Source organism: Echiichthys vipera (assembly GCF_963691815.1).
Source record: "Echiichthys vipera genome assembly, chromosome: 3".
Lineage (NCBI taxonomy): Eukaryota > Metazoa > Chordata > Actinopteri > Perciformes > Trachinidae > Echiichthys > Echiichthys vipera.
Genome location: NC_139828.1, coordinates 27,182,359 through 27,199,366, shown reverse-complemented (window position 1 = coordinate 27,199,366; position 17,008 = coordinate 27,182,359). Strand labels below are relative to the sequence as shown.

At 38.8% G+C, this 17,008-nt stretch overlaps 1 protein-coding gene across 1 annotated transcript; it reads left to right on the top strand.

The window, feature by feature from the left end:
• Positions 1-70: 70 nt before the first annotated feature.
• On the top strand, positions 71-16,652 carry inpp5d (inositol polyphosphate-5-phosphatase D). Its single transcript, XM_083940310.1, has 27 exons — positions 71-362; positions 1,098-1,161; positions 3,561-3,696; positions 3,791-3,914; positions 4,019-4,159; positions 4,735-4,825; positions 4,911-4,985; positions 6,849-6,926; positions 7,032-7,155; positions 8,153-8,259; positions 8,603-8,705; positions 8,804-9,000; positions 9,082-9,199; positions 9,297-9,393; positions 10,391-10,529; positions 10,897-11,005; positions 11,170-11,258; positions 11,659-11,740; positions 12,945-13,034; positions 13,135-13,245; positions 13,339-13,418; positions 13,504-13,591; positions 13,675-13,824; positions 13,913-13,976; positions 14,062-14,250; positions 14,362-14,798; positions 14,876-16,652. The coding sequence occupies exons 1-27, from the start codon at positions 223-225 to the stop codon at positions 14,914-14,916; spliced, it is 3,264 nt and encodes a 1,087-aa protein (XP_083796436.1). The 5' UTR covers positions 71-222; the 3' UTR covers positions 14,917-16,652.
• The last annotated feature ends 356 nt before the right edge of the window (positions 16,653-17,008 follow it).

Genomic DNA, 17,008 nt, shown 5'->3' with positions numbered 1-17,008 from the left:
CTTAACTCTCAAATGAGGAAGTTCAGAGCCGAGCTAGTAGCAGCTTCCTTTTACAGCTTTCGGAGGCAGAAGATGAACAAGTGAAAGACAGGCTTTAAAAGTATGCACCATGAAAAGATGAAAATAGCCAGAAAGAAATTCTGAGTCCACTTTGGTTTGCTGGAATATAGTGTGAGAACAGATGCAAAACTCTTGAGCTCAGGCTCTTGGGTGAGAAACAGGATGCCAAGTTATCAGCCTTGGTGCCATGGTACTATAACTCGATCCAAAGCTGAGGATCTACTTTCCAAAGCAGCAAGAGATGGAAGCTTCCTTATCCGGGCCAGTGAGTCCATACAGGGAGCATATGCCCTCTGTGTTTTGTAAGTTGACATTCCTTGTTTCTCACTATTGCACTGGCAGTTTATGTTAGAGTGGACAATGATTCTTGCTACTTGTTCAAAAACCTTCATAACATGCACTAAAAGGAGTGTATGATCCCGACTAATGGAAGAAACCCATGACATGGCTCGACTGAATGTTTTTGGCATCAGGTTTAACAAAAAAATAACAAAACATAATCATTCGATTAAACGTTCTAATTTCCCCTTTTAGTATTTCATTGTATCATATCACATTTTTTGCACATACGCACTGTACTGCAAGATTAGTTCCCCTATTTGCATACTGTGCTACCACAAAGACCAGCCTTTGCCCTCTGCAGCTGATATCATTCTCCAACCTGCTATCCAAACTTGGGGTTGCATATAGAATATAGTTATATTTATATTGTAGACTATAGAATCGGTATAGTTGTTTATATGTATATTGTACTAGGTCATTTATAAAATAGGGATGATAGTTTATACTTACATAGTATTGGGTTGTATATAAAATAGGGAAAATGTTTATAGCACAATTCGATTGTAATATTTGTGTTGCTTGTATATTGGATTGCAATATATTGTATATATGTTTATTGAATATATATTCATGTTGAGGTTTATTTCCTATGGTGCTTTATTGATATATCTATATATGTATATATATATATTAAATTACCATACATATGTCATCTTCCAGAGACCTAAATTGGCATTTTTTTACTTTAACCACAGATACCAGAACTGTGTGTACACATACAGAATCCTGCCAAATGAGGATAGGAAGCTCTCTGTCCAGGTGAGTTGACAGTTTGACAAAAGCCACCAGTATTTTGTAAGTCAGAATATGGTTATAGACTTGTTGGTATTAAGTATTTACAACATATGTAAAGATAAAGGTCTATTTCTCTCCTAACATCAGAACTAAGTGGCGGTAGGCAGCTATTTAAACATTTAGCTATATATTTTGTAAAAAAAAAACCCTGGCTTGTCCATTGGCTTGTCGCAACATTTTTAACCACGTTAACTGCCTTACACTTGTTCACTTAGTCGGCCCACCACTTTGGTCCACACTTAAACAATTCAATAACTATTGGAAGGATTTATATTCGAGCAGGGCCTAAAGACTTTCCGATTCTAATCAATTTTCATTTGAATGCTCCGATATCGATTCATAGAATCCAGGAAGTCAGGATGGGGGTTAAATAACACTTATATCACTTAAATTAATTAAGGGAAATCAGAAGCAATGCCCAGCAAAACCCTAATAATAATAGCCTGCATTTGATTTATATAGCACTTTAAAAGACACTCTTTACAACAGAAATAATAAAATCCATAAAATATTCTAAACGATATACAACAATACAGCTATAACAATGAGGTATTGCCATAGACAAATAATTCATAGCATTAAAGAGGAAGAATTGCCATGTTTTTGATGACCCCCCCTTCATCTAGCACCACCGTCAGGTCAAAATTTCACTTTGTTCCACATTTTGGTTTATGACCAAATACTAGAACTGGTGACATTCCCATTAATTTGAATTTAGTGCTAATTAGCAAATGTTTGCATGCTAACACACTAAATTAAAATGGTAAACAGTACATACCTGCTTAGAATTAGCATATTAACATTGTCATTATGAGCATGTTAGCATTTACCTTAAAACACCAACTGTCAGTAGTACAGACTCACAGGGCTGCTATCGTGGCTTTAGATCCTAGTCTTGCTCTTGAGTCAATCACATTTTCATTCAAACAGAGACATTGACAAAACTTTTAAATCAAATGAAACATTAAGCTCTTGTGTCGGTAGCATCACAATATTATATGGATGGCTAATTAGTAATACCAAAAGCTGACAAATCTACTACTGATAAAGCCAAGTGCAATAATGCTTCTGCTATACACACATTTAATGGCAATAGCTGTCACAACTGCCTTTATTAGACCCAAGCCTTTGTTATTTATTGACATTTAATTATTGTGTGTGGGCATAGGGGCTTTACTGAAAAATGTTACAAGACTGAAGGGAAAGCTCAGGTATCTGGGTGTTTTTACAGCCATGCTTAATAGTTATTAGTGACTGGTGAAGAAGAGCTACTCTTGGAGGCATACTGTAGGTATATAACTTGCAGTTGCAAAAAAAATAAAAAAAATTACTGCCACCCCACCTGGAGGAAGTGAAAGCAGCTGGTTCTTTTAGGCAGATATAATTGAGCATCATCAGCATACGATTAAAGCTAGAAAAAGTGTAATCATATGGGAACCTGCACAGTTACCATGAAAAAAGGACCACCTTTTTGTTTTTTTCGTGTTCTTTTGAAGGAAGAGCCAGCCTGAAACATTTTATATCCAACTGCACAAACTAATAATATAAAATGTTCAAAGTACCAGTGTTTGAGTTGGGTTAGTATTTACTAGAATGGTAATATAGAGTCATCATAACTCCGCATAATCACTTTCTAAGGACTGTAAATACTCATGGTGTACTTATTGTAAGTGTAACCCTAACCCTAAAATAAAACTATTTCCTGCTCAATTAAGCTGTAAGTAAAGGCAAAAATGTGCAACTGTGTGAGATGCATGTGGTTTGGTCAAAAACTGCCTGTGCCTCCAAAATCTACTGTCTAGAAATGATCAGAGGGTAGTAGTAATTTTCTGTAATTTGTGCATGCTATGCAGACTGGTGGGTTAGAGTAGTGCTATTTTATTCCAGTTCAAACAGGCAAGCATCTACGATTCAAAGTTGAGTGAGTATAGTCACAACAGTTCTATTGGATAGATAGGTGCTTGATCACTTTATTTGTAATGGCAGTACCTCTGAGTTTCAAATAGGCACAAGATCAGGGGTGGTTTGCTATTAAACAGGTCAAACAACCGTGTGTTTGAAACCAGATGAAAAGCAATGATCAGTAAGATCATAAGAATAAACTAAATAAAGATCTGCTGAACCTTTTGAAACTCATAAAACAGCTGCTTAAGGAACTTAGCTGATCACATGTAGCTCTAGTCTGCTGGAGGAAACAACAGATGGTGCAATGAGACATATATGACATCACATGGGAAGTAAAACTGAAAGAATATGTCACCTGGTTTGATAAAAAAAAAAAAAAACACAAATGTCTTCCAGTGCAACAATAGCACAACATAAGATTTCAGTTCTGCTGAAGTCTGAGGTATTTGATCCTTTAGGCATCTGAGGGAGTTCCTATCAGATTCTTCTCTATGCTGCCTGAGCTGGTGGAGGCATATTACAGTCCCAACATGGGTCTGGTCACACATCTGCAGTATCCTGTCCAGAGGGAGGAGGAGGTAGACGAGGAGCCAGGTCAAATAACTTCACTTCATCTGAATATTGGCTACAATGTAAAACTGTGCCTGTCATAGATTTCCTAAACATCCCATACACCTCTGTCCTGCAGAATCCAATAATCTTCCACCACAGCTTCCACCCAGGAACTTTTCAGCCAACGATGTGAAAGAAAGTGACCCCAAGTCCTTATCAGACACCTACCTGATGAGACTGCAGCATATGGACTTGTCCACGTATGACTTTTGAGTCCTACAATTGGCAAGGATTTGACACATTGACTAAAGTTGAGTAATGTGTGAATATTGAAACAGTGTGTTTCTTTGTTTCATATTTCCAGAATACCAGAAGAGCATCAAATGGCTATCCAAGAATACTTCAGGACCTCAATCTGCTTAGATGCTGAACAAGTACAGAATGGTTACCCTAACCTCCCCGGGCTGAAGAAGCTAACAATGGCAATCTGCAGGAATCTAAACAGGTATAGTTACCAAGAGTGGGTTGCACCAACTGTTTTTTCCTAAGCCAAGTCCGAACTTCTACGTCTTTGTTAAGTCCAGTCTTTAAAATGGATACCAACCAAACTAAAGCCTAGTCTTAACTATGCCCAGTCTTAGCTGCGCCAATTCATGTGAATGGCTATTGCCTAGCAGCATGCATCACTAGGATGTTAACAGTCTCCCACAGCCTTGCTAATGCGTAGCTAATCATTCATCTTTTGCTGCAACGTTATTCTGGGGAATTATAGAAAAAGAAGAGGAAATTGGACATTGAGATACATCAATTAAGCTGTGCAACCGACACAAGAGATCTTTGTTTAGAAAATGATTTTCGTAAAAAGTGGAAAAACCTCCTAAAGGCACAGAAAGATGTGCTTTTTAGGAAAGAAATCATCAAACTGGTGGTGTTGAAACCGGTTTGGTCAGACTTAGGACACCAAGTTAAAACTGACTTACTTTAAGACCAGGCCCTGTTGGGGCAACCAGCCCCTATATTCTATAGACCACATTGTACAGGACTGAATTAACCATGTTCTGACCTTTTTTTGCGAGACAGTGAAATTTCCCGCATCCTGCCAGCTCTGGAGGTCTTTCATAGAGCATTGGACCAACAGCTCTCACCAGGGATTGGACAATTTCCAAAACAAGTTGGGGGCACCTTTGATCCTTTACAGTATTGTCAACTCAAACAAAAAAGCCTTTATCATCATGTATTATTTCCTTTATTTTCAGACTGGCGACTCAGGTCAATCTGTATCCTTTCGGCTTGAGCAACTGACAAAACTGCTCTACTCTATAGAAGATAAGGTAAAGTGGCTCATTTGGTTATTACGTATAGTATGTAGTGTGGTTGGCTGCAATACGATGCAATCTCATTCAGTTCTCAACATTTGTTTAATGAAAACTTTTAACATAATAAATTGAAATAAGCTAATTCTATAAAAGTGGCACTGCTCCTTACCTTCAAATGTATATATTTCATAAAAGATCAGTCAGTATTTGTGCTACTTTCCATTATGGTATGGGAAGAAAATGGAATGCAAATCTACAGTATGGTAAATGGTCTTTTACTTATATAGCCCCTTTCTAGTCTTCTGACTACTCAAGGAGCTTTCACACTACTTGTCACATTCACCCATTCACACAGACATTCACACAGATGGCGGTGGACATCTACATACCATCTAATCTAATCATTCACACCACAGTTACACACCCATGCGCAGCACGGGGAGCAATTTGTGGTTGAGTGTCTTTCCCAAGGACACTTCGACGTGCTGACCGGGGAAGCTGGCGACCCACTCCACCGCTGCCCCCAGTGTAATTTCAGAATAGCATGTTATTGTGGTCATTACTTTTCCAAAAGAAACAGGTAGAAAAAAGGACTTAGTCTACTGTATGAGCAAACAAACTTTAACATATTAACCATGTCACCAAAGCCATGACTTTAACTCACTCTCAAATTTTAGGTCCTGATCAAATTAAACAGCTATACAGTTGATCGTGTGATGACCTTAGACCTCGTCTAGTTGTGGCTGGAAACACTTTTTAAGATCCATGTGTCTGTCTTCGTGTTCTTGTTGTGCTAGCTGTAACATTATTAGCATCCACATATTCCTCCTCACCTGCATAACTTTCACCATGTCATCGCACAAGGTGAGTTTTAAGATTCGTTGTGCTGCCGCTGGACTTTATACCTCCACACTTCAAATGGCCAGACTTTTGTTGAGATTTCCTTGCTTCTTATAGAATCCAAATTTCTTCCAAATTTTTAAGATTTTAGATTTGATGGTGCACTTTAAACTGTGTCGGCCATGTTGTTCTTCCCCACAAGCAACGACAGCAAGGTAGATGCTAATAAATACCCGCTAGACGTGTTGAGGTCATCACTGCTACTACTCAATACTCAACGCCATTCAACAGCTTCAACAGGAGGTTACAGAGTGTAGCGAAACATGTTACAGCAGGAATGTGATCTGAAATTACAACAACAGACCTTACTGCAGTGTTTTCATTTTACACTGCTACACACAGCTAGCTACATGCTAATGTCAGGGAAAGCTATAATCTGTGTTGCAGATGTTGTTCATTTTCCCTAATTTTAGACTGTGTTGTTTTTGGTTTAGATACCTTTATTGGTGATTTTTGATGATAGAAAATGCTGATATAACATTACTCCACAGTCATTCCCCTGCCAACTAAGTGACATGAAGCTACATGCTAATGTTATGGAAAGCTTTAATGTTTGTAATTAATGTTGTTAATTTAGCACCAATTTTCTGCCGGAAAGTGTTTTGTTGTGTCATTTTGGGTTTAGAAGCCTTTATTGGTGATTTCTTGATTAAAAAAAAGTGCCACTATAGGCCTACTCCCTTATGGTCAGTCTCAAACAGTCTGTCAAACATACAGCGGGTATTAACTAGCATCTACCCCATAGCAACATTCAACGTAACTCCAATGTTATACTCTTGTCAATGCGAGTCTCGTGAGTCTAGCATTGACCTTTTACCTGTTACGCGAGTAGAAACGCTGTGCAGAAACTGTGCAGAAGCAGCAGAGCTTGGTTATGTGGTTCATAACTTCATATTTTACTGGTTCGTGGTACTTTTTGCCTTTCTTTACATCCCTACCAGTTACAGATGAAAAAACACTTCTCCTTTTCTTTTTCAGGCTAAAAGTTCTATGTTTGAGTCTGTTGGATACGATGGAGGTCACAGGAAATCTCTCATACCACTTGTTACATTTGAGGTGCTTCTCTAAATTAGTAACTGTATAACAATCCAGGAAAATGAAATTATCTTAAATGTCTGGAGGTTTGGGTTTTATTTGACCCGTTTCCTCTTTCACTTGCAGGTCAAGCAAGAATCTCTGGCTATACCCACGAAGATGTTCCTTAAAGTAGATGTTGAATGTGGGAAGCTCTATCTCAAGAAGTCGAAAGATGGGCCTGAAGACAAATTCTTTGTTCACAACAAAAGTAAGAAATCAAACTGCTCTGTAATCTTTTTCCTTTTTATTTTCATGCAGGCAATGTGGCTCTAGCAATGGTCAGTCTGTGGGTCGTTTGTTAGCCCACCACTTATGCCGGGACTGAAATATCTCAAGAATTATTGAATGGATTGCCATGAAATTTGGTTCTTCGTCATTCATGGTCCCCAGAGGATGAATCATCCTTTGGTCATCCTCTGACTTTCCCTCTAGTACTCCATGAGGTTGACATATTTGGTTTAAGTGAAATATATTGCTAACTATTGGATGGATTACCATAATTAATACAGTTACAAACATCTCTTTCTCAGCATTACTTCTAATAATTTTGGTGATCCCTTAACTTTTCATCCAGCACCATCATCAGGTCATTTTATTTTTGTAGGTTTCTGTTGTGGTAATTAGCAATGGTTAACCTGCTAAAATACTAAACCAAGATGGAGATGGTAAACATCAAGTTAGCTTGCTGAACTTCTGCTGATGTTCGCATGTAGTTCAAAGTACCACTGTCAGTAGTCATCCAAGGTCCTATGTTCCCCAGCTCTATGTTCCTTTAATACAACACATTAGACAACATTTTACATCTGTAATCCTAGGGATTTAAAAGATTTGATATCTTTGACTTGATCTAATCTATCATTGTCAGAGATTGATGAGGGCTATTGTCACAGTTTCAAATGCAGTTTGAATGGTAATTATCGATTTAGCGCAGTGGCGATATCAATGTCAAGAAAACAATATTGCACGCACATGTGACGGTGTAGGTCTCGAGGAGTAGGCTATAAAGTGTAGGTGGGTTATTTCAACATATTGATCCAGGAAAATAAACATTAATCATTTAAGCTATAAGGAAAAAACATTCCTGAGAACAAAAGAACTTGTGTCATATTAAGAGGATATTGAGCTAGAAACACCAGTATTACTTCACTGAGCAGCTAGCTTGGCTGTTTACAATGCCATGACACAGACTGTGATTATTTTTTCAGTCTTGCAGTTGGTGAAATCCCAGAAAATGCACGCCAAGCTTGTCATTGTGGCGGAGACAGAGAAAGAGAAGATTTTGCGTAAAGAGTTTGTGTTTGATGATGCAAAGGTAACAAACATCTGATCAACTGGCTTTATCCTGATTTAGCTTAAGGCCCCTGAAATCTTGTTTTTAAATCAGGAGTACATCTATAACATAAAATAATCACTGATCTAATTTGATTGCAGTTGTCTGGCAACATTAGCATGGGTTTCATGAGCATCAAATTAAAAACTGTCAAATGTTTCTCATGTCCAATTATCCATTCAAACCAGTGAAAGGATCAGAAGAAGCTGATTAAGAAAATACGTTTTCAGAGGCTTTAAGTTTTCAGTCACATGCAACTCATGAGGTATAATGTTTAAAAGCATTCATTATCAGAAACGTGTTTTTTTTAAATGTGTCTCACCAGAAAAGGGAAGGGTTTTGCCAACTTCTTCAACAAATGAAGAACAAGCACTCTGAAAAGCCTGAACCAGACATGATCACAGTGTTTGTTGGCACCTGGAACATGGGTAACAATGTTAACATCTTCAGTGTTAAGAAATTTGAACTCATGACTGATAATGCAGTAAAAAGATGCAGTAAAAAAATTCTTCCATAAAACCTGCAGGAAATGCTGGGCCTCCCCACAACATCAGCTCTTGGTTTCAGTGCAAGGGCCAAGGGAAGACGCAGGATGACACAGCGGATCACATCCCGCATGACTTTTATGTCATTGGGACTCAGGAGGATCCTTTGGGCGAAAGGGAGTGGGCAGACACAGTCAAAGGTGTCCTGAGGAAAATCACAAACATCAGCTTTAAACAAGTGAGTGACAGTGACAAAGTAACAACCCTACACCTGAATGGTGCATCACATCATTACATCACAACATCTTAAAACCTCCAGGTGGCAATCCACACTCTGTGGAACATTCGGATTGTGGTCCTGGCCAAGCCTGAGCATGAAAACAGGATCTCCCACGTCTTTTCAGACAGCGTTAAGACGGGGATTGCCAATACTCTGGGTAAGCAGTTCCACTTCTCTACAAGCCATTTAAGGAGCTGTCATCAAAGTTCATTGAACAATAACGATCAGTATTCACTTTGATATTTGTTTTGTAGGAAATAAGGGAGCAGTGGGGGTGTCCTTTATGTTCAATGGGACATCGTTTGGCTTTGTCAACAGTCACCTGACCTCTGGAAGTGAGAAGAAGCTCAGGTGTCAGGCAACAGATTACTTAAATGTTTAAATGTATAAGTAACATTATGTTTATAAACGAGGGACCAAGGGTGTCGTTTCAACTGGGGATTCCCCCCCTTTACAGTTCCGCTCATCTGGGCCCCATTACTTAGTAGCAGCTGCAAGGTTTTTGTGGACCTTTTTGACCCAGGTTTTTGCCTCTCAGGTGTAATACAGACTGCCCTAAGCATTATGACTGGTTGTTGTAGCTCTGCAGATAGGCTACTACCACCCAAAACTGACTAATGTAGAAAAAAGGTTATGAAAAATGGTTCTGCATATGTTAAATGTATTTCAAATAGAACATTCAACTCAATACTTTTTCTCAAACCTCCATTCAGTTTGTTGAAAAAAAATCAGAAACCCATTTAATTTTCCTTTATCACTAATCAGCAGATAATATACATTAAAACTTTTTATTTACTTATAATGATAATAATGATAATAATATTATTAATAATAATAATCATAATAATAATATTTTACTTTTCTTTTTATCTTCAACTAGTACATTTTATTTTCAAGTCATTCAATTTCCTTTGTTTTCGGTCTTTGCACACGTGGCACACTTTTCATTTAAACAGAGTCCCTATCTTCCCCACGCTGGTGTCTGTCTCGTGTCCTTGATGAAGACAGATGTGCACTTAAAGATGAAGATAATGTCATCTTAATAGCTGTTTAAGATAGAAGCAAAATGCTTAAATGATTTAGCGACAGCTACAATTCTATGCTTTAGCATGCAGTGCAGAATTAACTGAACATGCCCTGGATGGTGTAAATTAATGACAAAGGTTTGTCATCACCACTGCTTTGAATTAAGCTGGCTAACGCTTAGCTACACAGACTTTGAGGACTTTATAAATCTCTCTATTGTTTGATTATACACTGTATTATTTAGGCAATATTATAATCTCTGACTTTATTGTGTCATATATCTGATATTCTTGTAATAGGCTTAATTTGTCTGTACTTGCAGACGCAATCAGAACTACACCAGCATCCTGCGGTTTCTGAATCTGGGAGATAAGAAGCTCAATCCATTTGACATCACACATCGGTTCACCCACCTCTTCTGGTTTGGGGATTTGAACTACCGTGTTGAATTCCCATCAACAGTAAGTTGGTGTCGAATGTCGTTTGCTAAATAAAATATAATAAAATATAATACGATGTACATACTGTATGCACTTGGAACCCGATTAATTAAGCTTCTATTGTTATAAATCTTCCCAATACCAACATGTAGATACACAAATATATGTGTCTGTTTTTATATATATATATATATATATATATATATATATATGTATATTATGGAATGTGTCTTTTCATGATATTTTCTTCAGAAATGAGAGATTTGAGAGGTGCTGTAATTAAGTTGTTGGTGCATAAAAGAGCATTCTGGTTGTCAGGTGTCTGAACTCTCAGCTGCTAACACTTTTACACAGGAAAGTCATTACTTTGCACTGTTTCCCTTCACAGGAAGCTGAGAACATTGTGACAAAGATCAAACAGCAGCAGTACCAGGAACTCCTCAGTAAAGACCAGCTCAGCATGGAGAAGAAAGAGGGAAAGGTCTTCTTGCATTTCGGTGAGCCTGGGACACATTGAGAATACTGATCGGTACAGACATACAGCAAAATGTGTCTAACTCGTGTTCCTCTGTTCTTTTCATCACCTTACAGTTCATTCGTTGTCAATATATATCAAAACTAAAATCACATCTTGTTAACAATCATGTTATTATGATTTTAGATGAAGAGGAAATCACGTTTGCACCCACGTATCGCTTTGAAAGAGACACGCGAGACAAGTATGCCTACACAAAGGCCAAGGCCACAGGGGTAAGCTTACATGTATTTTTACTGTGTCGCCACTCTCATGGCCCACAGTGCAGAAACACTAAAAGCAACTGCAGCACTGAACACAACTCTCCATTAACACAGAACATGGTTTTTGCTTTAAGCCTTCAGGTTCAAAAAGTCAATGTGAAGATATGTTACTCTGGCTCGTAGAAAATGTATGATACAACTCATCTACAGTCACCAGGATCAGTTTAACAATTCTCCCTTTCCGACATATGAAACCATATGGATCCATACCAGCAAGAACGTTTGATCATGTTTCTCCGTGTAATTGCATAGCCTCTCTCCCAGTTTCTTTTTAATGCTCCAATTGCGATAAAGCCCTGTCTGTGAAAACTGTTGTAGTCAGTATTTATGTATGATGACTTTGACTCTACAGACAAAATACAACTTGCCCTCATGGTGCGATCGTGTCCTGAGGAAGTCATACCCTCTGGTTCATGTTGTCTGCCAAGCATATGGTGAGTAATTCAAAATGATGTAACTGGTAGTGCTCTATTTAATGGGGCCCATCGTTCCTGAATTATTTCCTATGGTTTCCGAGGAAGGGTTCTAAAAAAACTAGGCTATGTCATTTGGTGTCAATTAAACAGAAAATAGAGACTGTGTTTAGTTGTTACGCTTCCACCAAATTATTCCAATTAATTGTCTTTTAATTGACGCGCAGCAGGTCAACTGAATGTCAGCCAGGCCGATATATTAGCCGATATAAGCTCATTGCAGTTATATTAAAGTACAAGTTCACACATTTTATTTGAGAGATCGGCGGTTCGATCCCCGGCTCCTCAGGTCTGTGCATAGGTTTGTGAATGTGGTGTGAATAGTTACATTAGATTAGATGGTATGTAGATACCAACTTCAGAGTGGGTCGTCCTCCATTCGTGAGATCGGCGGTTGGATCCCCACCTCCCCAGGTCCATATGTCGAAGTGTCCTTGGGCAAGACACTGAACCCCGAATCGCTCCTCTTACTGCGCATGGGTGTGTAAATGTGGCGTGAATGGTTAGATTGGATGGTATGTAGATGTCCACTGCCATCAGTGTAAATGTCTGTGTGAATGGGTGAATGTGACAAACACTGTGAAAGCGCCTTGAGTAGTCAGAAGACTAGAAAGGCGCTTTATAAGAACAAGTCCATTTACCATCTACCATCCACCATCTACTCTAATTCGTCACAATTCTTAAAATTCTCAAACATCAATATTGTTTTCCTCAAAAATCCAGCATTGGTCAAGGCTCAAGCAAAAGTATGGAATTTGTTTACAGAAAAACATTCAATTCAACAAATTTGGACATTAAATTTCCCAATAAAACATTTGATTTAATAGTTTCAACAGAGCCTTTTCTTTATTTAATGAAATTCATATTTTCCCACATAATTAGTACCAAATTGCATTTTTTTTTCATTTGTATTATATTTTCAAAATATATGGACCTGTTTATTATGTATTATTCATGAAGATCACTTTACTTGTCATGAGGACTTGACCTGTGAAAACATTTGCTTAAAGGAGAATTGTCTTACTGCACATCTGCTGCACATTTTGATCATTGTTATTATATTTGTGTCCCCAAACTTAATGAAAGTGTAATGCAAATGTGCTGGAGTGTCCCTTTATGGCATTTAATGTGACAGACTCATTCAGCCAAACTTTCCAACTTGCAGGGTGCACTAATGACATCATGACCAGTGACCACTCACCGTTATTCGCCTCATTTGAGGTCGGAGTAGCTTCACAGTTTGTCTCCAAGCAAGGTATGATCACCGTCTACGGCTCACCGCGGCTGGCTTAATGTTATTAAACGCTCCCAAATAACAGATGTTGTTGTATGATGATGTTGTCTTTTTTTACCAGACCTAGACAGCGCACCTCAAGGTGGGATACAGATCATGAACTGCATGGCCACCTTGTTGACAAAATCAAAGACTAAGTTCTTCATTGAATACCATTCCAGCTGCTTGGAGAGTATGTTTTGTGTACGACTGACCTTATCACATCGGATTCGGCTTTAAAACGGGCTGAGATTATCAAAATAAATGATTCTCTATATGTCTACAGAAACAGTCAAGACCTCAGAGGGAGAGAACACAGAGCACTCGGAGGGGTCAATAAAAGTTTGGTTTGGCAACCAAGTGGAGGTAAAATAACAGGAAGGAGCTTACTGTGCAGAGTAAGACCTGTTCTGATGAGAAGTCATCATTCGCGTCCTTTCTGTCTTTTCAGCTCACCCCTATCATCTCTGACCCAGAGTATCTTTTGGACCAGCACATCCTCATCTGTGTGAAGTCGATAGACTGCGACGAATCATACGGTAATGAGCGTACACACGGTTTGTGTTGCAGATGCATTGAGCTGAGCAGTACATAACAGTTTCCTGGTGTCTTATTCCCAAAGGGGAGGGTTGTGTTGCACTGCGAGCTGCCCAGTTCTGCTACACAGAGTTCCAGATCATACTGACTCACCATGGAGAGAAGACGGGCACTTTGACAGGTGGTATCCAGTTACGCACGTCTTCTGAGAGCAAGCCCACTGAGAAGTTATATGGTTAGTCTGGAAACCAGCTCAGGACTTACCTATCAAATGCTTTCTACTTCAGTCCTTGTAGCATCAATATTGTGTACTCTGTTTTCAGATTTTATCAAAGTTGAAAAGGATGACACTATCACGTCAAAGGGAAAAGGCGGTGACCCAAACAAGTACGATTTTTTTTCACTTGTGGTCACTTTAAAATATCTCAAACAGGACCTTCGGGTGTGATGTTTTTTGTTTTCTGGTTGACAGGTTTTCTGCCTCCCACGCACATGATATTTCTAACCCCAGTTACATGGGAGTGTCCTTCAGAAGTGGCAATGTGATCGATAAAGGTTGGAGTTACAGCATGCCACCAAAAAGTCTGCCAATTGCCGGACAAGGGAAGGGTGGCTATGACGTGGGCACACGCAGTCCCACAGGAAAACCTGTAAATCCTGTGTAAGTGCCTGTTTCCGGTGCAGTGTGACACTAAAACTCACCGTTCAATATTGATCTGAAAATAAAATAACTCTAAAAGCTGAAAGTGAATCTGATTCCTTGTTTTCCTAGGGGTGAGGATGAAAAGGCATCAGAAATGTTTGACAATCCGTTATATGGTTTAATGTCAAAGTCACGGAGCAAGGACCAAGACCATCAGCAGAAGGACCACCACACACCTCCAGATCCATTTTTTACAACCTCCAAACCAGTAGAAGGAGACCCCGATCGCCCCCCGGTGCCCACCCCACGCAACCGCTCCTTCACCCTCTCTGAGACCAAACCTCAGCCTCCGACCCCCATCACCTCACATCCCTCAGCGCACAAGAAACCAGTGGTGCCGTCGCGCTCGGAAGGGGGGGTGGCACTCAACCGGCCTCCTTTACCTTCCAAGTCCCGACCGGGCATGCCGGAGCCCCTGAACTCCAGAGACTACAGAGAGAACTCAGAACTCCCCAACAAACTCAGACCGCCAGCAAGACCTGGCCAGCTACAGCCTCACAAAGACAGTAAGAGACTCCGCTTCTCTTATGGCACAAATCAAATATAGTGCATATGATGATGCAAACTCTTTGTCTTTCTTTAGTGCATCCTGATGTTCCCAAGATGGGCCGTTCTGTGAAGTGAGACCAGGCTGCAGCGATGGTCAGCACCATATTACAGCTTCCTGCTCTGCATTGTTGGAAACAATAGACACAGAGTAAAGGCCTCAGCAGTCACTCCCTCCGCCATATGTATCACTTTATTCACTTCTGAGTGACTCTCCGATGTAATGAAGGAAAAGTTTTACATTATGGGGAATGTGCCTATTCACTTGCTTGCTGATAGTTAGGTGAGAAGAGCAATACTACTTTCATGCTAAATGTGATGCTACAGCTAGTTAGCGTCACTTAGCATAAAGACTGGAAGCTACGGAAAGGGGTCATCCCTAGGTTCCCCGTTTTCCCAAAAAGCGTCCAATGCTCCCCGGTCGCAATACTTACATAGAACCCCTTTTTCACGCAATTCCTTAACGGGTTAGGGTTAGGCTTTGGCGTGAAACTAGGAGCCCAAGATGGGCACCACGGGAGGCACAGGCACAAGAGGACTCTCTGTGTCATATAAGAACACTTTAAAGACGTCCTTAAATGACCTGAATCTGTTGTTTAAAAGGTTATTTCTAAAAGACAAATTTGTATTTAAAAAGAGATCCGGGGTACCACTGGATAGGACAATCAGCAGGAGATGATTTGTTTATTCAAATACCCCTCTTCCTGCACAATTACTCCCTCTGGGTGTCAGACATCATTAGGAGCCATTATATTATCTCAATTAAAATAAATAAGATTTTAAATCATTTATTAAAACTGTGTGCCTGTGCAGTATAAAAAAACTATATATATATAAATATATGTATATGAACCCAGGGTAAAAGGTTAGAAAAGTGCCGTAATAAATTGCTATAATATTGACGCATGCATTTGCACACAAATCAAACCTTAACATTTAAATACAATTCATAAGAATAAAAAAGCCTCACTGTTAGTAAAATATAAATAAAAACCAAGTGGGCATAATATATCATTGTTATTGTTTCATGTTAGTACCGGTGAGCAGTTGATTAGTTATTTAAGATTATAAATATTTAAGTGAAATAAAAGGTTAAAAACATAAAAAATATATAGAAAGGATTTTGAGATAAAAAAGGAAATTAAGCTAAGAGGAACCTCTCTGCAGATGGAAATAAATAAGTAAGAGAATAAATAAAATAAAAAATACACAATCCTGATCGTCTGAAAATTAAACATGCTTAAGTTCAAATGCATGCTATAAACGAACATAATAACACGTCAAAGTTAAGAATATAGGTCAAATATATATATACAGATAAAATGGTTGGTTAAACACATGTTCCCCGGTCACATACAAAGCGCGGAACATAGGACTCAGGGAACATAGGTACGCTTCTCCATGTTTAACAATGCCAAGCTAAGCTAACTGTCTCCCTTCTCTAGCTTCATATTTCACAAACTAACATGAGCGTTGTATCGATCGTCTCATCTAATACTTGGCAAGAAAACAAAAAGGTGTATTTCCCAAAATGTCAAACTTTTCCTTTAAAATAGCATAAAGGTTAACAAAACATTGTCAGACTTCATTTCTGCTACGCTCACATTAAAAAGTAGGTTTGAAATTAAACTCTGCTCATGTATAATTCTGTTACATTTCATATTTTACACCAGTCCGTAGCTAATGAATGTTTACCGCACAGTATTGTCTTGCACAGACATTAGCGTGTATGCCATGAAGATGTACAATAAATGCTCAAATAAATTCAGCTTAATTTTATTTTAGATCTTTATCACAGATGCTGATGCTAAAACGATTGCATGTAAATGACTAAATAAACACCACTTCTGCAGCAGAGACCAATCCACTGCTGCAAAACTCCAATGCTTCCATCTGCTGTTGCCTAAAGGAACTGCATGCAGAGGGAGAACCATGTCATCCAAGCTAGTTAAAATATTTAAATCATTGATGGTATTCAAAGAAAAAAACATAGCCATCAACGCCTCTTTTTCCTTATGTTATTTTTGTTTAGTCAGATATGTCTAACATGTCTAACATACGTCTAATGGTTGCTGATGTGCACGATCAATCGGACCTGGAAAAGAGAATTTTTCTACACTGTATTTCTTGAATTTTCACGACTTACCTTTAAATTGAATTACAATGACTG